The sequence below is a fragment of the Psittacula echo genome (assembly GCF_963264785.1).
Source record: "Psittacula echo genome assembly, chromosome: 1".
In the NCBI taxonomy this organism is placed as follows: domain Eukaryota; kingdom Metazoa; phylum Chordata; class Aves; order Psittaciformes; family Psittacidae; genus Psittacula; species Psittacula echo.
Genome location: NC_137735.1, coordinates 113,441,536 through 113,466,086, shown reverse-complemented (window position 1 = coordinate 113,466,086; position 24,551 = coordinate 113,441,536). Strand labels below are relative to the sequence as shown.

The window sequence follows — 24,551 nt, the reverse complement described above, 5'->3', positions numbered from 1 at the left end:
TTATTAAGGGCAGGGTAACTGTGCTTTGAGCCATCGATGATCCCCATTCAGCTAGGAACCTTAGCTGAATGGAGATAACCATATGACCTGAAGTAGTCCTTTCTCAGTCTTTTTTACCTCCCTGGTGTCATGTTCTGATGATGTGATTATTGATTGCTGCCTTAAATAGGCTCCCAGTAAAATCCTGATTCTTTTCATACTGCAATAGGATTATCATACAAGATGACGATATTTGCACCTAAGCCAAAATACACAGTATTTACGAGCAGAATGAGTGCAACCATCTAGAAACTGAATTTTCTAAAGATCAGCACAAAGCTCTTGAAACAGGCCCAACCCAAACGGAAAATACAAGGTGCTGTTGAATCAATAATGAAGCAACAAGTTTCAAGGCTGTGCCAGGAAAACAGGGAAATGTCTCTCCCTTCGCATCCTTACCTACGGAGGAAGTTTTTTTCTGCCATCAGTTACTGATTCACTCAGTCCAGGGAAGGGCTGCTTTCCAGTTTGGTTTGAGTGCCGGTCCTCTAATCAGCTGGAGAAAAGGAGTCACTTATATAAGCCAAGGGAAAGGAAATGCTTCTGTGATACAGCTCACATGAAGAGCTAGGACTGAGCACTGGTTGTCTCCCGAAGTCCAGTTTCTGCATCTTCTCACCCTGATTCTTTAGGGCTGAGTTGACTGGGAGAAGTGGCAATTTAAGGGGCTTTCCTCTTCTTGCTGGTCTTTCTTTTTCAAGGCTGCTGGTGAAGGCAAGTGGAAGGCATGAACCCCTCCTCAGACAAAGAGCTCAATGGGCTAGATAACCCCAGCTTCATGGTGAGTCTGCTTGTCTCTGATGGGTAATTCTTGCATTAACAGGTATGAGACCTGCAAAAGGAGGAGAAAGGGAAAGCCAGGGGCTTTTCCGACTGGCTGCAAAGATGCTGGTGTGTTGTAAACGTCTGTCTCAGCTCCTTTATCAACAGGAATCTGAGGAATGATTTCCACACTACAGCCTGCTGCTGTGGACTCAGCATACTGCCTGCTCTATGGTGCTTTTTAAGCTTTTTTTTTCTCCATTATTTCTAAAATGGTATCACAGGTGAATGGCAGCACACTTGTATCTGTACTGAAAAGCAAGCGGGCTTGTGGCTATGTCCCTGGGTAGAGCACTTTGCATAATAATTAGTAAAATTACAATAGAAATTTAGCCTAGTGAAGAATGTGTTTATTTTCTGTGTGTCTTCTGCCTATTTCTGATGGGATGAATTGTCAGAGAGATGGGTGTAAAAGGGATTTGGGGGTCACTGGGAGAAAGCATGCTGTAGAGTTACAGCAGGGTAGTAAAAGCTGTAAACGATGTGTCAGTTCAGGGGCGTGCAGTGCCCTGGAAATGCTGCAGGCTATTACAGCCACAGGGCAAGGGCCTGAGGCACAGCAGCCCCCTTCCTATCCCACAGCAGGGGTCACCTCCATTAGAATCTAAACGAGCTGCCTGTGTTCTGACAGCAGATGTGAAGGAGTGAGGTACTGCAACCATCTTCCTCCCTTGGTACAGAGCACCCACCTTGAAGGACAACGGAGGAGGCATTTAACTTCCTGGTGTGCAAGGGCCCCATTTCTTGGCTAGCTCTTGGTGAGCTTGCTGTAGCGGTGGAGGTGGGAGTGCTCTGCCAGCTCTGGGCAGAGCCTCTGGGAGGTGCTCAGGGCAAGCCAAAGGTCTTCTTTTGGTATTGGTAACAGGGTCTCCGTTTCTACCTGTTCTGACATAACACAGATCAGGATTGTGACTTCCTCTGGTTTGAATCACCCCAGAGAAGGTAGAAGACAGAGGTCTTTTACCTGTGGTTGAAGCAGTTCAGTATCTGACTGCCTTCCCGATGGGCTTATTTAAGATGCTGTTGAGGGCCCTTATGCTATGACTGGAGCCTGAGGTACATGGAGGTGTCCTGGTCCGCTGGCTTCATGGGAGCATCTGGGCTGAAAATCACCAGCAATGGTTCCTCTTCTCTGCTCCAGACTGTTCCTGCCTTGTCCTTCTCCAGCATCGCAGCATCACAGACTAGCTGAGGTTGGAAGGGATCTCTGGAGGTCAACTCTTTCAACCCCTCTGCTCAAGCAGGGTTATCTAGAGCCAGTTGCCCAAGACTGTGTCTAGACAATTAAATATCTTGTAAGGATGTGGAGCATCTCCCTTATGAGGAAAGGCTGAGGGAGCTGGGTCTCTATAGTTTGGAGAAGAGGAGACTGCGGGGGGACCTTATTAGTGTATATAAATATATAAAGGGGGAGTGTCATGAGGATGGAGCCAGGCTCTTCTCAGTGGCAAACAATGATAGGACAAGGGGTAATGGGTACAAACTGGAACACAAGAGGTTCCACTTAAACTTGAGAAGAAACTTCTTCTCAGTGAGGGTGACGGAACACTGGAACAGGCTGCCCAGGGAGGTTGTGGAGTCTCCTTCTCTGGAGACATTCAAAACCCGCCTGGACACATTCCTGTGTAACCTCATCTAGGTGTTCCTGCTCCGGCAGGGGGATTGGACTAGATGATCTTTTGAGGTCCCTTCCAATCTCTAACATACTGTGATACTGTGATACTGAGATAAAGAATCCACAACCTCTCTGAGCAACCTATGCAGTACTTGGTCACCCTCACAGTGAAAAAGTGTTTCCTCATGTTAAGATGGGACCTCCTGTGTTTCATTTTGAGCCTGCTGGCTCCGGTCCTGTCTCATCCTGTTATCTCCACTCCATCCTTCTCCCGCTGAACCCTGCTCACTCTCTCCCCTCCAGCTCCTGGAGTGATTCAGGCCTTCACGTGGTGATCATGTGGGGCTGCTACTGGCACAGGCTCTGTCTGGCTGGAATATGCCTCCTGGTTAACATGGGAAAAGTTGCAATGCAAGGAAAGGAGCTTACTGCTGTCTGCCTAGCTTAGGATTCATCTACCCGTGATGTTATTCAGGAGTAGCCGTCCCCAGATGACTTCGTGCATGGGCAGCCTTAAGCACCTTGCTGTACGTTTGTTAATCCATGGCTCAGGCTCCCCTGTTCTGAAGTGAAAATGTCTCCACAGGGAGTTATTCAGGAATGCCTCTTGCTCTTGAAGTTCATGCCCGAGTTCAGTTTGAATTAACTCTGCCCTCACCTACCTATTTTGAAGTACCTATAATGCTCCCAGCCTACCTAGGCTGGATAAATACAAAGGTAATATAAATAAATAAAAGGTATTACATAGCGTTATTTCAACAGCCTGCTCTAAAATGGGACTTTGGAGACTCAGCTATGAGAATGGAAACCTGGAGGATTCAGGCAAATGATAAAGTCCTTCAGGATTAATCTGCCCCACCTGCAATATTTATGACTGAATGTAACATTAATTTTACATCCGTATTCCCTGACCTTATCATTAGCTGTTTGCCCTTACTGGTAGGTAGGCCATGAACACTACTGCAGCTACCTCGCTTTGCTGAGCATTTCAGTGTCTTCAGGTTCCAGCAGGACTTGGATGATAAAAAAACCCCAGAAGTCTGGTGCTGACAAACTGGTTGAGCTTCTCTTGACAACAGGTTTCTGTCCGTGACCGAGCAGGGCATCCCAGCACAGAAAACCCCTCTGCTGCCAGGGTGCCGAGAACTCGCTGGCTGGAGAAGGGTCAGTGAAACAAATGGCTTGGGATCTGAATTAGCTTTTGCATTTGGCTCAAAACATAGTGGCTTCCCAGGCAGCCTCCTTCTGTTACGTGCGTGTGTGCAGGGATGTGCATGTGTATGTGTGTGCACATGGGGTGTCCATGTGCACAGGCAACATGTGTGTGTGTGTGCATGTATGTACACAGGGGTCAGGGTGGGTTGCGAGGAGAAGTGGACAACCAGGGGCATTTACATAGCTTAAAAGCTGTGGCAACTGAAGCCAAGCAGTATTTTGCTTTCCTTGGCAAAACATGTCTTTGTATAAATAAACTGTACAGGGTGTACAGCTCTCTGGGGAGCCCTGGGGCTTCTGGGAGGAGATTCAAGCCTTTCTGGGGAGCTATTTCAGACCCTGCCACTTCCCTGAGGCTCCAGGTCCCCATGCTGCTTCCTGGTCCCCGATGCTACTCCTGCCCTGGGGCATCCGGGGTGCCATTCCCCACAGCATGTGGTTGAGCTGGGGCAGCACCCCAGTAGCCCTGCTTTGAACCAGCTCCTTTGAACTGGGCACCGGGACTCCTCATCCACTGGTGTCCCTGTGTTTTACCGGGTTCCTCTGTAGGGGTGAGGTTTCCTAGTAAGACAAAGGGCAGTTGCGTTCATCGAGGCAGAACATTTGTAAGGGTGAGTGTAAGGAGGTTGGAAAGAGAAGACTTAAGAAGAAATGAAATGTAAAACATGCTTCCACTCTGTATTAGCGGTGACCAAGTTGCTTTACCATATTTTATCAAAAGCACTGTTTGGGTGGGACGGCCAGGATGGACAGAACCTACGGGACAGTGCAGCTTTCACTGATTAACCCATTCCACAGTCTTCCTTGCTTCCGATTGCAGTTTCTCCATCCTTAGCTAGATGTTAATCATACCAGCGCACTTTCTCCAGTTGTCCCTCCAAGGCTGAGACACCCTCTAGTGTTTCTTCTGGTCTGGACACACATGTGTGTATAAAAATTTTCCATAGGTGTTTGTACCTCTCTTTTAATTTTCCCCTTTGCTCTTCCTTTTTATCCTGGCATTGTTGAAAGCTACATATGAGATATTCCTGTAAGATATGGAGCATGGCCACAAGAGAGGTGGCTATGGGGTACCTGCAAGGACAGGCTGTGGCTAATGAAGGGTCTCTCCTGTTGTCCAGGGTGAAGATGGGAAACACTACTGCTCCTCATTGGATCGTGCTGCCTGGGGCCCAGAGGAAGGCAGGGACATGGGCCACGGTGGCGTCAAGCTTGCCTACACTGTCATGGATGTGCCCCCCTGGTACCTGTGCATCCTGCTGGGCATTCAGGTGTGATGGGGGAGCAGGAGGAGGCGGGGGCTGGGTGAGAGCTTAATGGCTCTTCAGCTGGTTAATGGGGGTGAAACCTGAATTTGGAAGTGCTTCACCATCCCTGGGCGTGGCTGGAGCTTTGGGGCTGGGTCTTGTGAGCTCAAGTCCTTCCTACCACCTCTTCAGCACAGACTGTTAACCTTGTGCCCTCAGCTACACTGCGCCCCTTGAAGTGCAAGTGGGAAGGCAGGGTCCCGGGGTTAGGGCCAAATAGTGAATAAGAACAGGTCAGGTACCTCAGCTGAAGGTAACCAAATGTGTAAGTGCTCTCATATAAACTTCCCATGGCAATATAAACTGCACACAAGGGCCCATACTGCTTTGGCTGGTGTTGGTGCCCAGGTAAGTTGAATGACCCAATGCTAACAATGCAATGCTGGGTACGGAGCCTCAGGGAAGAGAGACCTCAGAATGATTACAGTTATCACTTGGAGCTTGGTGGACATTTTGCACATTGATTTCCTAAATGGTTGTCTCAGATTTAGACTGTATTAAACCAAGTTTTCTGAACACATCTGCATTGTAATTTTAATAAAGCATGCCTCTAATGAGCACAGTGAGTTTGAGTGCCACCAGTTCCGCTACAGTCCCATGCTCCTGTAAGAACTGATAACTAAGGTTAATATTTAAAGCAAAAATAACTTTGAAGCATAATTTCCAGTAATTAACTGAAGGTCATTGTAGAAATATGTCTGTGACTCTTCAGAAAAATGCAATGCCTGATTTTTCCATTTTTTGGCATCAAATTTTCATGGTTATCCATAACTGCACGGGGTGAGAAAAGCAAAGAAGTGGTAGGACCAATTTGCCAACTTCTTCTGTTTTTCTTTGTGGTGCAAATGAGATGGGCTGAAACATTTGCATTCACTTTGCCTGATCTCTCTCTCCCCCTACCTTGGGATGTCCCCACCTTACTGGAAGAGAGCCACAGACAGCTTTGTCTGCAGGTGCTGTGGATAAACTGGTTGTGCCTGACAGTGGTCTGCAGAGTCCAGAGCACTGCAAAAGGTCTTTGGGCATGGAAAGAGGGAGAAGTTTGTGGGGGTGTATTGCAGTTCTTGTAGGTGCTTTGGAACAGCTCCTAACAGAGCATTAAGGCTGCCAAAAAAAGAGAATGGGTAGTACTAGTACCTCCCAAACACAAATATGTGCACTATTAGATTTCCCTCAACAACACAGTATTAATATACAGCCAGTTCTGTGTCCTTCACCTAGTCTTTCTCTATGGCTCCTAGCATTTCCTGACAGCCCTGGGAGGTCTCATAGCCATCCCGCTGATCCTCTCCAAAGAGCTTTGCCTCCAGCATGACCTCCTCACACAGAGCCACCTGATCAGCACCATCTTCTTTGTCTCAGGGATTTGCACCCTGCTGCAGGTCCTCTTTGGAGTCAGGTAGGCCAAATGCAAGAAATGGGATACATGGCAGAACGGCTTGTAGATCCCGAGGTTTTGTAGAATGCCTGTATAATTACTGCATGCACAGCACCGGCTTGGTGTAGAGTGAGGGTCATTTTCTACTCTTGGGCAATCAGGGCACATACCAAAGCATCCTGAAATCGCTGTACGTTAATAGCTATTTGCTGTTCTGACTTTTACGTCTCCTGGTACTTCATGCACCTTTTGTTGGGTTTATACTATTCTCTCATGTAAAAAATGTAGTATTGAAACATGCAGTAAACAGTATCTGCCTGCTCCTTACCCCAGGGATCCTCCAGCTGAGGCAGGACCCTTCTGATCTGGGCCTGGGATCAAGATCACAGATCCCACAGGAAACTGTAGGGCAAAGGATAACTGGGAGAAAACTGGTTAAAACTCTTCTACCATCAAATCACTGGTCAACTGCCAGCTCCACAACATGTTTTTATTCCTCCTGTTTCTTCCCCATCTCTGTCTTAAGAAGTGGCTGTGAGCAATCATCTCCCCAGACGGTGCTCTGCTTCTCCTACATTGCTAAAGGATTAGTGGAGGAGGACGGACATCCTGGCCATGAAAAAGAGAGAATCTGATTCTTCACAGTTGTGTTAAAGTCAGGCTGGGATACGTGACCGTGACCATGGCTGTGGCTGCTGGTGCGATTCAGGCTGGCGTCCTCCCAGGCACCCCCAAACGCCTCAGTGAATACCTGAGAGCTGTGATGTCCTCTGCTTGCTGTTAGCTGAAGATGAAGGAGTAACAGGGATCCTCTCCTGTAGCTGAGTGGCTAAATGAGGAACAGCAGATCCAATTAAGTGGTAAGGAGCTATTCCCATAGGATAAGCTTGAACAGCTTTTGCTGTGCTGAGGATGCAATTGCCTTGTTGCTGGCCCCAGCTGTAAGGCGTGAGGACATTCCTGACAGGAAGGTGGGACTCAGCCTGCAGTTTGGCTGGAGGCAAACCAAGCCTGAGGAGACAGTAAGAAGCAGACTTTTTTTCTCCTCTTTTTTTCCTCCTTTTTCTGTTTTCTGAAACCCCGCAGTAGTTGTTGACAGCCATAAGTCACCAACAAGACAGCCAGAAAAATGGTGAATAATGAGCTGAAGGAGATGCTTTTTCTTGGAAAATATCCATGCCGCTCTCTGAGGCCCTGGGGAGCCCGCAGCTGAGTGCTCTGCCCGGTTCTCAGTGCCCGCACTTAAAAAAAGACTAATTCAGAGGGTAGGAGGTATGGAGATGGTCTGTTATTGTGGCATGGGAGACTGTTTGTGTTACAGAGGCTGGCCTGGTTAGCATGGCAAAGCGGTGGCTCAGAAAGGTAGAGCTGCCACTCACTACTAGTATGGGAGAGAAATGGGGGTCATCAGGCGGGGACAAAGCATTCTGGCTAAAAGACGTTGCTGGCACATAAACGAATAGATGGGAACTGGCCATGAAGATGGGGAGGTTCCCACCAAGAGCAAGCATGGTTCAGAAGCAGCCCTCCAGAAGGAATAGCCAAGGAAAAGGCCTGACTTGCTGCAACCTGCATCTCAGTCATGTTACACAGCATGAAAAAACAGTGATGGGTCACAGACAGTAACTGGAGATACTATCCAAGAGGCTTCTGAGGGAAGACGTATGTCACTTGCAATTATGGTGAGCCCCCCTTAGCAGATGCTTGGACATCATGTAGTGATTATCAGAGCATCACATTTCCTTCCCTAAACCTGCATCTTTTCCTCTTGCAAACCCCGTGGGAAAGAGCTTAGTGTGCGCCCTGTTTGCCTGGCTTTGGCACCCCAGTTTCCTCTGAGCGCAACCATTGCCAGCACTGTCTGAGAAATAGCTTGAGGGCCAACGCAGCAGGAGCTATGAATCTATTGTTAATTCAGCAGGGGTGGCACTGGGCCTTCTCTGTTTCCTTTTGTTTGACTTTTTGCCTTGCCAAGAAAAATCCTTTGAAGGCTGCAACATATTTGGCCAAATGCCATAAATAAGTAACTCCACAGATGACTGATATTCAAATATCACTTACTGGCAAAGCTTTGACAGTGCTTCGATTGTGCATGGCATGAGTAATTGCAGTGGTATAAGTATTTGCTTTAGGTGATGGAGACATGATGCTGTTACAGCTATGCCATCTCTTATTTTCCAGTGCTTTCCAGAGAATGGTGGAAATGCTTCTGGTTAAGGGAATCTGTGCCCTGCACTCACCTGGCTCTCTGCTCTGCTGCTTTTCCGAGCAGGAGCCATGAGACCTCCGGATGCAAGGAGGGGTTGCTCTGGGGACTGCTTCCTTCCTAAACAGAGGGAGCAGAAGCACCTCAGAAGTTTCCTTTGACTGGTTCAGAGCTGCTGTGCCAGCCTGCACCCTCAGGCAGCTTCATCTTTTCCAAGTGTGCTAGAGAACAGCCAGAACAACTTGCACTGCAAAGAGGGCTTAATGCCTGTGAGGGTTTGAAGAGCCAGTCACACCTTTTAGGTCTCTTTCTCCATTTCTCCATGCATGGCGTAGCAGGAGCATTGGCTCCACAGTAAAAGCCAGTGATGAGTGCCTCTGGACATTGCCAGCTCCTTGCTAGCCTGAGGGATTTGCAGAGTGAGGGTTACTCTAAGCCAGGAGGCACATGTGGTGTGGGGAAAGCCAAGGTCTCACCCAGCCAGCATGCTTAGACCCATTCGTGCAGGTTTCCTTGGCAGTGTCAGTGGAAACAAGGTGGAGGAATTAGCTTTCAAACCCAGTGTACTAAAAGCCAGGTCACATTTTCTACTGCCCTGAGTTAGATGGTTGTGATGAGGGGAGTAGCCAGTGAATGTCCTTGTGTTCATGAGCAGGTTGTGAAGAAAACTGAGGCAGCTGAAGGGGGCAGAGGAAGCAGCTAGATATTAGCAAGATTTGGGCTTAGATCAATGCTAATCTCACCATCTTCAGAGCCTCACCATCTTCCTTCCTTGGACTTTTCCCCTCCTCCAGCTTTTTACTTTTGTTGTTGTTCTATTCTGTGCAGCTCCATGGTCTCACCTTAAGAGGGCTACTTTTTCCTTAATGCAGGGCAGCAGTGTTTAACTGCAGCACTGACGTGCCCCTCCATCGCTAACCCTGAGCTCTTCCCCCCAGGTCATTGCTCTTGAGTGCAATGGTCAGCAATTCCCACCCATGGTCAGTGACAGAGAACTGCCCGAGCATTTCAAAATATACTGCCAAAGGCCATGGGCAGACTGGTTTTTTTAGGTTATTTTGCCTTCTCTCTCCCTTATGGAGCTGGGTTTCTTTCATTCTCACTCATCATCTTTTGCCTCTGCTCTCCTTCCAGGTTGCCTATTATTCAAGGAGGAACTTTTGCATTCCTGACCCCCACCCTGGCCATGTTGTCTCTCCCCAAGTGGAAGTGCCCTTCTTGGACACAGAATGCCACCCTGGTGAATGCCTCTTCGCCAGAGTTCATTGAAGTCTGGCAGACGCGGATGCGAGAGGTACATTACATTTTCAGTGTCACCTACTCTGTATCAGGGCTGTTTGCTTTCAGAAAAGTGCCTGACCATGGCAGGGCCATCACTTCTGGAGATCCTTCTGTCCCCAGTACACATTGGCCCTTCACCGAGTTGCAGCTTCCTAAGCATCTATTCCCTAGCAAAAAAGCAGGTGCTTCACTGCTGCTAAACAGGGGGATGTTTAGCAGATGTTTACAGACCTCAGATGATTGATTTATGATGCCTGCAAAGTCTCCAGTGGTCTACCCAGATCCATTCTCCATGAAGCATGGTTAGCCTTGAGGAAGGAAAGGAGGCAAGATGCTTCCAAAGAAGGGACCCTGTCTAAGCACAGAAAACAGTAAAAAGAAATACAGAACTTACTGTAAATATTAAGGAGAAGTGCATCCTTAGGTAGTCAAAATTGTTAAGGAAAGGTCAGGGATCTCATTGCTTCGTTCTACATCTGTTGCCTTATGAGCCTAAGTGGCTAAATTTGCTTCTGTTGATCCATTCACTGGGTGCTTTGCAAAGCTCTTGGGAAGCATTCAGAGCTCCAAAGGACCTTTACCCCAGCCCCTGTGTTCCTCTTCAGCTTGAAGGCAGGGGAGGGAAGTGCTCAGCACCACAGAGAACCAAGCCTGGCTTTGTCACCAAATCTGTGAAGGCAGGGAGCAGCCTCAGCCCTGCGTCCCCTGCATGGAGCTGATGTGTACAAGCAGCATTTCGGGATGTAATTGCTGGCTACTTAGCAGTGACTGTCAAACATGGGAAAGTTCAGGGTGATGAATGAGTCCCTTCAGGGAAACTGATACTCAGAACAAAACAGAGGCTGTAAAGACCCACCTGCCCTACCAGAGTGCTGAAGTGCCCCAAGCCCTTCCCAGATGGAAGATGAGTGGAGATCATGGCCCTGCTCCTGTTTTCAGGGCAAGAGCTTTTCCCTTGTGTTTTGGGGGAAGAGGGAGAGACAGTGTAGGGAAGCCGATGCATGCTTGCTTGGCCCAGGAGGACAGGGAGGAGGGGGTCCCTGGAACAAAATGAGTCCTGGAGAGGACTAAATCCATCAGCCAAGAGGGAGTTGGTGTGCTGGTACTCTGGGGGCCCTTCCCCCCACGTGATGCTCAACTGTAGGCTTTGCTGTAGTCAGTGGGAGGCCTCTGAGCCTGGCTCTCACGCTGGATTTGTGTGATGCAGCTGGAGCTCATTTCAGCCTCTGCTCTCTCCCTCCCTTTTATTCCAGTTGCAAGGAGCTATCATTGTAGCTTCCTGCTTCCAAATCTTCGTTGGATTTTCTGGTCTGATTGGATTCTTGATGAGGTTCATCGGCCCCCTGACAATCGCCCCCACCATCACCTTGGTTGCACTTCCTCTCTTTGACTCTGCTGGGGATGAGGCTGGGCAGCACTGGGGCATAGCATTCATGTAAGTCTGACTTCCCCATGCAAAAGCTGAGCACACACAAACCACTTACCTCTAATATGAAACCAAATGTCACAGTCTGTAGCAGGGTTCCTCTGGGTTCAAGGGTTGTTCACTGAGCACTAACATACAGTGGCCTTGTGCAAGGCAGCACCGTGGGAGTGCAGCGGAAACTAGCAGGAGGTTAGAGCCCTCAGCAACAACGCAAACCCCAAAAATGAGTTAAAAAATCTGGTTTTTGTGAGAATCCAAAGTTTCTTCTTAGGTCAGTAGAGAAACAAGCCTTTCTGGGGGGCAGTCTCTGTCACGGTTGTTTGCACACACTGTTTCACACACCCATTATTAAGTTAAAAATACATTCCTAAAATGACAAAGTTGAGCACCCAGAGTTAGGTGTTCCTCGAGTTAAAATAGGTTTTTGCATTGGTTTCACATGCTGAAGAGGAATTGTTTTCTCCACAGGGTGCTCTGGAAATGTCTGCCCATGTGGCTCTGTGGCAGTGAGTGCTCTCTCAGGTGTATTTGTGTGCGTGCCCTTGGGCATCAGTGTACAAGTGTGCTTGGTGGCAGAATTCCCATGGTATTTCAGGAATTAATTTAAAAAGTAGAAATCCCACTGCATGGTTCCCCTGCAGATTTGGTACCTTCAGATCCCTAATGCAGACTTCAGCTCGGGATAACATGCAGCAGGAGTAGGTTGTTATCCTCCGTATGGCCTCCCATCAGTTTGTTAGCGCTTTCAGACCTGCCTTTGGAGACTCAGGGGCCAGGCTTGGCTGCAGCCCCACAAGGCAGCTTGCTGGTCTGGGGACCTGCTCCAGTCCACTCCTTTCTCCTTCTTTTCTCCCTGAACTTGCCCTCCCAGACCCCAAAGCCACCTCCCTTCTCCACCCCCAGTTCCTCACCTAACTGCTCTCTTCCACCAGCACCCTGTACAATCCCAAACCCTGCCTCTGACACAACCCTGCCTCCAGCTCGTGTCCCTGCTCTCAACCTAGGTCACCCTTTCTGTCTGGTTCATTTCTGTCCCATCTGTGCCAGTCCCAGTCCTGACTTTCCTGACTCAGGTGCCTTTGCTCCAGCTTGATCATTATGCTCTGAGCCATCTCTGTGTCCTGTTTTGCTGCCTTCTCCATGCTCCATGGGTGTCATTAGGGAAAGAAGGAGGGCGATAATGGAGAAAGTAGAAGACATGAGCCACGTGGTCTCAGCACTGCTGTTCAGCCCCACCCCATCCCAAAGCCCCCATGATAGGTGATACCCACTGTTGCCTCAAGAAACTGATGCAGAGTGTGCTCACTTGCTCCCCGTGATGGTGCATGAACAGTTCATCACTGAGCAGGGCCTGGATGTATTCAGAAGGCTCAGAATCTTCAGGGGCTGCAAATGCTCAAGGCCTGAGATGTCTCTGCTGACTGCTTGGGACCTGGGATGAGTGATCATTGTTACAGGCTGAGCATACCTGAACATATTTTTGTTCAAATAGAGCCCAAAGAGCAAGTTCTACTAAACCTCAATTTTCTGCTCCAGCTCATAAGCAGACCCTGCTACTGCTAAAGGCAAAATGACCTTCTCAATGCAGGCTATGTATTATGTCTGTTTCCTGAACATCACTCTTTCAAAAAGGTTTGGGATATATTTTTTTCCAGAAACATTTAGCCTGAGGCTGATGTTTTCCATGGAAATTTTCATCCTGAATGGTTAAAGTTAGGTAGAATTAAAAGCAGCTGAAAATAGCGTTTGTTAATGGAATGTGCCAGGCAACCTGAATAATAAGCAGTGACACCTACCCAAGATAGACGAGGGCTCTGCAGTGATTCATAAGGCTGTGAGCACCTTTGTCAATGCAAATATACAAAATGTGCACTGATGCAGTCTGTCTGGGCTCTGTAGCTTTAGAAACCATGAATGGAAACCAGTTCCTCCTCAGACTTTCTGACTCCAGTCATTCAGTTGTGATTGATAGATAACCTTTGGCTGTATGTTGCAGTGTGTCTTTGCAGAGAGGTGAGGTTAGTGTTTCCTTTGCACTGCTGGTATTCTGCCTGCACATTAATATTGGATCTATACCTCATCACCTTTTCACACGTGGAAAGCTACCAGTTTTCCCTGCACTGTCAGTGTAGTTCAGCTGATGCAGTTGACTTCTCACCAAATCCTACCTGGATTAACTCATTCAATGTATACAATTTAGACTTGTTATAAAAAAATGAAGAGCCCTTCAGAGGCCTGGTTAACATAGGAGGAAAATGTCCAAGGTCTTTTACCAGTTCAGCAATCAAAGTGAGGTGCCCAAGCCCCTGCCTCCTCACTGCATGTGGCAGCCTCCAGCTTCATCTGGTTGCCCTTTCTGAGGGGCAGATACTTGGGGGGCAGACAGGGCTTGCTATGAGGGACCCAGCTGTGCTGCTGCTCGCAGGAGGTGTGTCCTACACAAGAGATGAGAGAGGAGCTGTGCCTCATGGTTTATTCTACCAGAATGAGCCCCAGGTGCTGCTATGGGCACACATGAGAACTCCTGACTTGGGCAGACTAGAGGCCCATGCTCTCCCCTTCTTGGCTGGCTGGGAGGATTCTGTGGGTGCCACGTGCAGCCCCAGTCCTACCATGGTTTTTTTTCTTTGAAAACAGGGACTTGCACAGCAAAATCGAATCCTCTTTCATTTGCTCCATGCAGCTCAAGTCTTCTTTCCACTTGGACAGCAGTATAGGTAAACCTGAAATCAGGAAACCAATACATCCTGCATTTCCACTACATCTGAATTGCACAGAAGTTCAGGGAAAGTTTCCTACAAAGCCTGCCTGGACCTTGCATGTCTCTCAAGGCCTTCTTTTACTGAAGTGGCTTTCTTAAATTTCCTGCAACTGTGTCATACTCACTGATGCACTAACCCGGGGGGTCAGTCTTGGAACAAAGCGGGAGGGAAAATACTTGCAAATGCAGAGGAGCTTGTTCTGCCTCAGGCTTGCTGGAGTGGGGAGACACTCCCTAGTGCTGAGAGCCTGGTTTTCTTTGGTCCTCTGGAAGTCTGGTTCCTTGGGTAACAGGTCTTCAGTTATTGTGGGGACAGGTGGGCAGCTGGGCACCCACTTTGTTAATGATCTGGTTTACCCTCCTTCTAGGACTATTTCTTTCATAGTTCTGTTCTCTCAGTACCTGAAAGACGTCCCTATGCCACTGCCATCTTACCAGGGAGGCAAGAAGTGCCACCTCTCCCCAGTCTACCTCTTCCAGATCTTCCCGGTACGTAGGGGTTCCCAGGCAGAGGGACTGGCCTCACCTGCTCCAGGCTGCCTTGGCTCTTTCCACTCACATCCAGGCAAATTGGTGCTTCCCAGCCCACCCTATGCAGTTTGGGGGCAGAGATGAAGAAGGTCCTCATGGCCCTCACCATCGGGAGGGAGGGAAGAAGGGAGGATCACCAGGACCCACTGCCATCCCTCTGCTTCCATTCCATGGGCAGGGGAAAGGGTCGGGTGGGGAGACACCTTTTCCGCCTCAACCATGCTAGAGATGTGGCCATACCCTAACCAGACCCCACCGCTGCATGTGATGGGCAGGTGCTGATGGGGCTGTCCCTGAGCTGGCTGCTCTGCTACGTGCTGACGGTGACCGACGTCCTCCCTGCAGACCCCACTGCCTATGGCCACCTGGCCCGGACGGACATCCGTGGGGATGTTTTGTCCCAGGCTCCCTGGTTTCGGCTGCCTTATCCAGGTACCACTGTTCCACCTTTCCTCATCCTGCCATGCTGCTCCCTGCTCCGGCTTTCACCTCTGCTTATGGCTAGCAGGGGGAGAGGAAATGCCAAAAAGCAGGCAAACACCCACAAGCATCCCTGCTGTTCTCCCCTAATCCCCTGCAATAGATTTCAGGACAAACCAACCTGAACTGAGCTCTTCACTTGCAGGCCAGTGGGGAATGCCAACAGTCAGCCTGGCTGGGATATTTGGCATCTTAGCTGGGGTGATTTCCTCCATGCTGGAGTCTGTGGGAGATTACTACGCCTGCGCCCGCCTGGCTGGGGCCCCACCACCGCCAAAGCACGCCATCAGCCGTGGCATCGGGGTAGAAGGCATCGGCTGCCTCCTGGCTGGTGCCTGGGGGACGGGGAACGGCACCACCTCATACAGCGAGAACGTGGGGGCCCTGGGCATCACCAAGGTGAGCCTCACCACAGCGGGGTGGCTCCTGGAGGTTTACCCCAGGGGTGTCTGTACAAAGGGGTGGTGCACATGGGTATGTGCTGGACCTGGGGTGTTATCTTAACCCACCTTCTGCAAGGCATGCTGGAGGATGTGCTTTGGCACATTGGTGACCAAGCAGGTCATTGGTGAAAGCAGCACTGTGAAGCACCCAACAGAAGTGGCCAGTCCTGCTTTTTCTCTGCTTATTGTCTGTGCCTGGGATGAGTGCACACTGCTGTTATTCATGGCATGTGGCTTAGCTGAAACTAAAGAGAGCTTGTGCTAACCTGAAAATGAGAGGAGAAGAAAGGGGAAGGGAAACGGAAAGGGAAGGGAAAAGGAAGGCTTTAATAGGACTTCAAATTCCAGTTTTTATAACACAAGGATGGCAATCGTGTCAAAGGTAGACTATTTCTTTGGGATTGTAAAATGTAATGGCAAAGGGTTATGTTTTTACCTTTCCATAAAGTTTTGTGAATCCCTTGAGTACCTTATTGCTTTTATAAGGGAAAGAAATTTCAAGAGATAAGCTTGACAATCAGCTCATAGATTTTCACTAAGCTTTGCAGCCAGGGGATGGGTACATCCAGCAGCCAACTGGAGACCATTTTTAAACCATTGTCAAACAAACAATGTCATGTCAGCGGAGCTGTGAGTCAGTAATAAATGCAGAATTTGATTTATAGCTCCCACTCTGTAATATTGCTGATTTCACTGGATTTTATAAACCTCATTCACAATAACCATTTTTCAGAGTGAAATGTTAGTGTTTGACCAAGATGGCTGCTTCCAGCAAAAAGGGCTGTCTGGATGTCTGCTTGGAGTCCAGTTTAGCCTGTCACCACATGTATCTTGTCACTGTGAAATCTGAGGATACTGACACTATACCTGAGCCCATTCTTTCTTTCATAAGGGACTGTAGTGATAAGCCAGGGGGTGTAACGGGTTTCAACTTAAACAGGGGAAGTTCAGGTTAGATATAAGGAAGAAGTTCTTTACTGTTAGGGTGGTGAGGCACTGGAACAGGCTGCCTTAAAGCTGTGAATGCTCCATCCCTGGCAGTGTTCAAGGACAGGTTGGATGAGCCTTGGGAAACATGGTCTAGTGTGAGGCATCCCTGCCCATGGCAGGGAGGTTGGAACTAGATGAGCTTTAAGGCCCTTTCCAGCCAAACCCGTTCTGATTCTGTGATTCTATAATATATAGTTTGCTGCATACATTGTGCGTATGGGATGTAGCACAGTGCAGAAGTGCCCAGACTCATAATTATCAGATTATAGGACATGTTCTCCTATGTACTTCAAGTCCTTCAGGTGGACATGCCATCCTTGCTGATTTAGGAGAGATGTTTCCCTTAGATCCCACCTCTGCTCCCTGTGTTCACACAGTGGTGTGTGCAGCGTGTGAACAGAGCGGAAAATAGTCTCGTTTCAGTGTAAAGACTCTGGCTGGAATCGGTGGGGGTGCTGAGACCATAATGCAGATTCAATTTCATTTAAAAAACATGGGAAACACATTTTTCCATAACAAATGGAAACATAAGGGCCTTGTTTCCCCTGTTTAAACAGAGGTGTCCAGCACCACCTGAAAAATCTTTGCAGGTTTCAGATATCCACAGGATCTGTCAGATAAGGCAAGGCGAAGCTGCTGGAAGCTGCCAGGATGCAACAACTTAAATGGCACCAGGCACCTATATTTAAGCTGCTTGATCAAGCCCAGCATGCCAGTAAAAAGAGGATTTCCCAGAAAAAGAGGATTTTTAAGGAGAGGTAAAGACCTCACAGTCACCATGTAGATAGTAGGGAACTGTGCAGTTTCTTCAGCCTTAAGAAAGAGAACTGATTTTCATGTTTTCCTGACATAATTGAAACAAACTCTAAACTAGAGGCTTTAGCAGCATATGCTCACACTTGTGGTATCAGTGGATCCGGTAATTTGCCTTCAAGGCCAATTCCATATACTGGGTAATTTGACATTTAGGCAAATTAAGAATCTGAAGCTTCATTCTAATCCTGGAACAAATAGATCTGTTGGCTTGTATTAAATTACAGTTTTGATGGTAATGGTGTACCAAGGTTTTAAGCCAAGGAATATAACAAGCCCACCTGAAGGCAGTGAATGATTTTATTTTGAAGCTCCCTACCAGATCTTTTTGATTTATCTTTCACAATCAAGTAAGACTTGAAATATTTTAAAAGGACATGTTTAAGAAATACTTAAAAAGAAACAGAATTAGTTACTAAGAATGTTTTTTGTTTAAAGCATTCACAAAAAGCCCTGCCTCTAAATATTACGTTCTTCAGGTATTTAAAGGGAGGGATTAAAATATTTAATTGAATTATAAAATGTTTGCAGAGGATTACAGAGTTCCCTGCCTAAGACACAAATGTTGTAAATCTTAGCTTGATTCTTTAAGCTGTCCAAGTTTTGGTGTGGCAAGGCATATCTCGACTTGAAAGTCTCATAAATACTGCTGCTTTTCTTTTTAGTTTCCATAGTATGTGTCTCTTTCATCCCTTTGTTTGGCAGATACTCTTTTTTTTCCCCTATTTGCATGCTCTAACAGATCTGAATGAAAGGCGTGGCTTGGTGCTTCATGCCGTCTTTGTTGTAGTGCCCAACCCAGAAAAGGCCACCCTGGCTCTTTCTAGGGGGAAAAAATGAGAGTAAAAATGGTTTTACTGAAGCAATGGGTGAGGAGAGATAGAGACAGACCAAGATACTTCCCCGTTTCTGATTAGCCATTTGTTGACCATAGAATGGATATATCAGATCCCAGAGTTTGGCACTGGAGCAGCCAGCCAGCTCTGGTCTCCCAAATCTTGATCTACAGGGATTGGTGTGGGACACCTCATTGAAAGCCATTTTTAAGTAGCAACCCAAACACTGGTGGAAGGATTGTCCAGTGGATTGACTGAGTGGTTGCAGCGCTGTGGGTATGCCAAGACATTTCTAGGCTTGAGTGAGAGCAAAGCTGTGGGTGGGGATTAGTGTGCTCTTAATGTAATACTACTCTTTTTGCTTAAGAGCAAACCGTTAAACTCATGACAACAGTAGGAATGAGGATAACGCCATGTAAATAGGTGTGGATCCATGATTTCTCTCAGAGTGCCTTTCATGATGCAAATTTAATAGTGCACAAATACAGATGCTTCCCACGCAGTGTGAAAATCCCAGCTCACCGGTGGCTGCATCTGAACCTGTGACCGAATGTGCCATTGAGTGCTTCATCCAGAGGTGTAACCCCTGCCTGGCAGGCTGAAGCTGGAGCCTGCCATCCCTCACCTCCCTGTGCCAGTCAGTGTGTGACTGCCTCTGCCTCCTCTTCCTCTTGCCCCAGGTAGGGAGTCGAATGGTGATCATTGCTGGTGCCTGCACCATGCTCCTCAGCGGTATCTCCGGGAAAGTCGGGGCAATGCTTGCCAGCATACCCACCCCTGTGATTGGCGGCATGTTCCTTGTGATGTTTGGAGTTATCACAGCAGTGGGGATTTCCAATTTGCAGGTAACAGCTGTCCAAGTGCCATTGCTTCCCTAGGGAACGGGACTTCTGTTTCAAGTCAGGTTCTTACCAGGCTGAGTCAGATGCAAACATTTGCATTGGCAGTTCCTTGGGAGAAGATGAGGGGATGTTCCCAGAAGGGCTAAATCAGAGAGGGTTCCCTGGTCAGATCAGGGTTTACTGGGACTGGAGGGAGCAGGATCACCAACACCCCAGCAGCAACAGGGCTGCTGCCTGTGTCCGCTCCTGCAGGCAGTGTTTACATCCAAGCATGTCTCATGAATGTGACAGTAATCCACAGGCTTGCCTAATTCCAAATGTAATGTATACAATTTCTCTATGCAGTACACTGATATGAACTCCTCGAGAAACATCTTTATCTTTGGATTTTCTGTATTTGCTGGCCTCACGGTTCCCAACTGGGCAAACAAAAATAGTACACTGCTGGAAACAGGTAAGAAGCAACATCAGAAGCATTTCCTGTAGCACAAAACTGAAGCAAAGGCTGATCCATAGAAATCTTATAAAATGCGCTTTTTCCTGATAAACCCCTGAAACATGCTTTGACTGTTGCCTATTTCTTTCTGGGAGGGCTGCTCTTGCCCTTTGCTCTGATGCACAGCTCTGGTGCAGAAATCTCTGGTCTTGATCAGTGACTGCACCTCACCAGATTCCTGTTGTGCTAAGAATTGCAGAGTGCTCCCTTGGGACACGTTCCCAGGATGGAGCAAGAGAATACTCCAGGGCTGAATTTTGATCAGCATCTCGATGAGTGAGGCTTTCTTACGGGCTCATGCACAACAGCACTTTGTATTTCCAAAATGCATGAGCAGACTCCTCTACCAAATTCCATCAAGTTCACTTTATTGAAATTTCCAGTGCTCCAACGCTTACCCCTTTATTGTGTCTTGTGTGACTAACGTGTTCATCATAAAGGCTGTAACGTCCTCTGTTAAGGTATATCTGGCATGCTCGGTGGGCTGTTGAAAGAGCTGGGCTCACAAATCACTCACTGTGTAGGTGGTCTAACAGTGCCACTGGGCTTTGCTCATGTCTATTAGCCCTCACAGAGGAACATCACACCTGGTTAACTCACAGTGAAATCACATGCTAAATATACCTGTGTTTTAATGGGAACTGAAGCTTGCGCTTTTGTAGGAAACTGCTTGGTGTTATGTTGTGGAGGTGCAGAGCGAGTTTGGAGCAGAAGGCAGCTTTTTCTGGGACAGTGGTGTGGTCTGCACTGTTAGTAGGCTCTTACTATGTTCATGAGTCACCTCCTGCCCACTGGCAGCTGGGTCAGTGGATAATTACACAGAAGAAAACTGCAGGTTTGGAACTGGCAGCGAGATCAATCTCTCTTGCATTGCCAAATCTTAAGCTCTGCTTTGGGATTTGCAAGTCTTGTCTAAACAAGCATGCAGCTTGCAGCCTCTTGGCACCAGGAATGTTGCTGGTCAAACATGCGCCTCTGCACCAAAGCTTTGTTTTTCTGCTAGGAGTCATCCAGCTGGACCAGGTGATCCAGGTGCTTCTCACCACTGGCATGTTTGTAGGTGGACTCCTGGGGTTTATCCTTGACAACACCATTCCAGGTAGGATTTGCTGAAATGAGCTAAGCTATTAGTTTGTGCCTGCCCTAAGGTTTGTTTCCTAGCATAGTTTTGTCTTCACGACTATTGCTCTGTGGGCAGGAGTTGTGCTACCAGCCATGAAACACCATGTGACTGAACTCCTCCCAGAGAGGGGTGAGGAACAGCAGACATCACTGAAATGCTCTCTGGATGGAAAACAGCAGATTATCAAAAAACGAACTCATTTTTTCAGGAACAACCCAGTCTGAGAGAAAGATTTATTTGGGAAAAATGTCTTTTAGGGAAAATGCCAGCCTAGAGCCATGTTGCTGGTTGAAAGGAGAGAGAAAGGCAACCAGAAGAAGTGGAAAGCCCGAACGTGTGCCTCCTTATGTTTGCTGCTAAAACAGAGGCTTGAACTGGTGCTACAGCAGTGGAAAGCAGTAGGAAAGGCTGGTGACCAAAGATAGGATGTAGCACCTGCAGCTGGCCCATACAGCCAGGAAAGAGCCTCTGATTTTCATTAAGCCTGAGGAGGGATGGCTTAAGAACAGGAGAGGAAGCCGTCTTTTCTGCTACAGAAAAAGAGCAGGAAGGACACTCCGTTAACCAACTGCTTCTACTGTCCCAGGCTCTTTGGAAAGTGAATCTCCTTCTGTCTCATTACTTTTCTTGTAGCCATTGATCTTCAGCTCCACCAGGCAGGATTTACAGGCGTGCTCACTCCCTTTACCCAAGAGAGACTCAGCCGTTGCAACAGCTACAGGCACTTGCAATTCCTTGGCTCGGGTAAACACATGTGACAAGACTAGTAATTGCCAGCTAAACCTTATTCCTCTGTTCTGCAGTATCTGGGCAGTTAACGTTCAGCTTTGCTTTCCTAGCACTGTATGAATCCCCCTTTGAACAGTTCTTGGATCTCGGATGGCTTGTGAAAACCTGTCTAGGTATACTTGATTCCCATGGCAAGCAGTGGAGAAGACTGCTTAAGACTGAAAGCCATTGAAGGAAGATGGGTATTGTCTACAAGCTTGTTAGTGAGTTTTGTAAAGAGATTTGGAGCTAGAAGGGTTTAAGGGCAAGGGATCTGTATGTTGTGCTGGGTCTGCTGGGCTTTCGGAAGTGGGCGTGAGGCACTCAAGGTAGTCCTGTTCTCAAACACTTGCTGTTTTAAATATAACATTCTCATTTTTGCTGTTGCAGGAACCCAGGAGGAGCGGGGGCTCCTGGCATGGAAGCATAGCCACAAGGGAGAGGCAGACATCTCTCAGCTCATTTCCAAGGTGTATGATCTTCCATTTGGCATAGGCACCAAATACTGCGCTGTCTCTTGGTTTCTGTATCTCCCTGCTTGCCCCAAAAGGCTACCTGGTGGCAAGAGAATGGATGAACTGAAGGCTGCCGGACAGGAAAGCAGTGTTAGAGCAAGCTCAGAAAGAGACTGTGAGATAGGTGCTGATACAAGGATATAAGCACCTTCCTATCTTGAAAGCAGAGGTCCGAAAGGCATGCCTGCAGCCCGCATCATTTGAACATGAGCTGGCATCTCTTAGAGGCTGGAGCAGGAGAATGATACGCCTTTCTCTTCCCAGCTCTGCCCCCTGCGCCTCGAGGGAGTCATTTTTCTGCTCTCTGCTCCTGCCTGCCCACCTCTAGGAAGAACATATTCCCTCTTCAGGGAACACCAAAGCCCAAGAAATGCTTGGAAAAGATGTTCAGTTTCCTTCCTTACACTGAACCTTGGGGACCCCAAGGAGCAGCTGTTTAGAGGAAGCAGAGCTCTTCCTGTCCTCTGTCCTGGCTGCCCAAGGAACCACAGGAGAAGATATCCCTGATGTGGATCCTGTACCACTCCCAGGCATCCCCAGGGCTGAGGCTAATCCCCACCACCTTAAAGATCTGTAATGGGAAATGCCCACCTCTCAGCTTGTGGTTTACACTCATCCTGGCCAAGGGGAAGGAGTGTGCGCCTTTGGGTCATGATTATTCTCATTCCATATTCCCATAGTTTAAAGTCAGTCAAATGAATGCGGTTGTAAGAGAGGCGTCTAAGGTTAATGGGCTTGACTGTCTTCTGAACATGCCTCTCCTATCTTAGACTGCAGAGGGAATCTAGACAACCTGTTCTTGACCTAACAAAAACCCAGCTTCACTGCAATGAATCCCTGAGCAGTCTCAGGGAAGCCAGCTTCTCCAGAGCACCAAACCTTACAAAGATGAAGGAGACAATTCTTCTGCTCACAGTGAGATGCATCCCTGGTACTGCTATGTCCGGTGTCCCCTCCACTGTACCTGCTTGGTCTGGTGATTGTGCAGTGACAACCACTTCTCTGGAAAGCAGTTTGCAGATTCTTGCTCCTGTCTACTGTCAGCAGAAACAGCCTTAACCTATATGGCCATGTCTAATGCAGTTGCACGCAGTGCTGGTTGATGGTGGTGTGTGATAACATTGTTGTAGTATGAGCTTATGTTTCCACTACTGAGATTTATACTTAGATTTTTTTTGGGGAAAATAAATGAAATGTACAGTGTAATGGTTATTTCTCAGGGTGATCACCATAATGAGTGGCTGATAGCATCCAAAGCATCAGTGTATAAGGGACCCTTGGAGGTCATCTGAGTCAGCTCCTGCCCACAGCTGGTCCTGTTAGACCAGGTTGCAGAGGACTGTGTCCAGCTGAGCTATGGGTGGAGAGCCACAGCCTCTCTGGGCAGCCTGTTCCAGTGTCTGACCACCCCTATGGCATAAAGCGTTTTCCCTCATGTTTAACTGGAATTTCTAATGCTTCACCTCGAGTCTGTTGTCTCTTGTTCTATCACTGTTCTTCTCTGAGAAAAGTCTGACCCCATCTTCTCTGTACCCCCACTCGACAGCTGAAGGCCGTGATACGATGTCCCCTTTGCCCTCTTGGCTCAAGACTGAACAAAACCTGGGTAGTTTAATTGAAAAGCTTTAATTCCTCATGCTTATTACAGTCCTGTTCTTCAGTCCCATCCTGCAGCTGTAGCAGTATGTGGCTTATCTTACCAGTAAGGGATATATTGGGTTTTTTTTTTTGCTTTGGGAGTCAATGAGGTCTGAATAGATCAATTATATGAGTGCTGGGATCCAAAAGGAGGAAAGATTATGGTACAAATAGTTTGCTGTTGTGGACAGATTGCAGTGCCTCTGTTGAAGATTGTGGTTGTTATGTCTTTGGGAGAAAAAATAATTTGCACATATAAGTATAATCTGATCCCTCCCCATCATCACAGATTTTACAGAGACGACTAGTCCCAGGCATCTCAACTCTTGACATCTTCATCTTCCACAACCTTGACTACATCTCTAGGCTTATTTAGAGCCAGCCTGTTCCCCCAGGGATCTAGCAAACAAACCCATGGTGTTACTCATCATCACTCACAAATTTACTTGTGCTGCAGCACTGTGAAAGCAAGTTGTTACTCTACCTCAGACTGTTCCTTTGTCCTGTACTGAAGCTGCCAGGCTGCTGCTGGCCAGACCTGCCACACACTGGAGGAGTGGTTTTGATGGGAACAGGATACACAGCTCATGACCGAGGTACACAAGCCACATCAGCAGGGCCAAAACCTGCTATACTGTATAGCCTTCAGGTGTGCCATCTGCTATGTGAGACCTTTTCCTTCAGTGCTGCAGCTGGAATCCCCACATGGAAAAAGCCAGGTGGGAAGCACAGATGGGGAACCCTTAGTAATTACTGGCTCTGTGTCAGCTCTGTGGAGGCTGCAGCCATATCTTTTTACTTCTCCTCGTTAAGACATGTTAGGATTCTGGCAGGTGCCAGAGGTTTATATTTGCTTTAGCTCTGTTTAAAAAACCCCAAACTATTGCCCCAGGTTTTGCAACAAATGTAAGTCTTGATTTCGCTTCTAGTTCCCCACGCCAAGGATGGAGAACGTTGCTCATCTGTTATGTTGTCACCCTTCGCTCCCAGCCTACTGCCGTGCCTGTGTGTCCCCATCTTATATTT

At 47.9% G+C, this 24,551-nt stretch overlaps 1 protein-coding gene across 1 annotated transcript; it reads left to right on the top strand.

The window, feature by feature from the left end:
- Positions 1–766: 766 nt before the first annotated feature.
- On the top strand, positions 767–22,360 carry LOC308220346 (solute carrier family 23 member 1-like; the record flags this gene model as incomplete). Its single annotated transcript, XM_080616255.1, has 12 exons — positions 767–820; positions 4,813–4,962; positions 6,240–6,397; positions 9,717–9,876; positions 11,117–11,298; positions 14,419–14,539; positions 14,857–15,013; positions 15,207–15,460; positions 18,824–18,988; positions 19,331–19,439; positions 20,485–20,580; positions 21,763–22,360. The coding sequence occupies 12 exons, from the start codon at positions 767–769 to the stop codon at positions 22,029–22,031; spliced, it is 1,875 nt and encodes a 624-aa protein (XP_080472381.1). The 3' UTR covers positions 22,032–22,360.
- Positions 22,361–24,551: the final 2,191 nt, after the last annotated feature.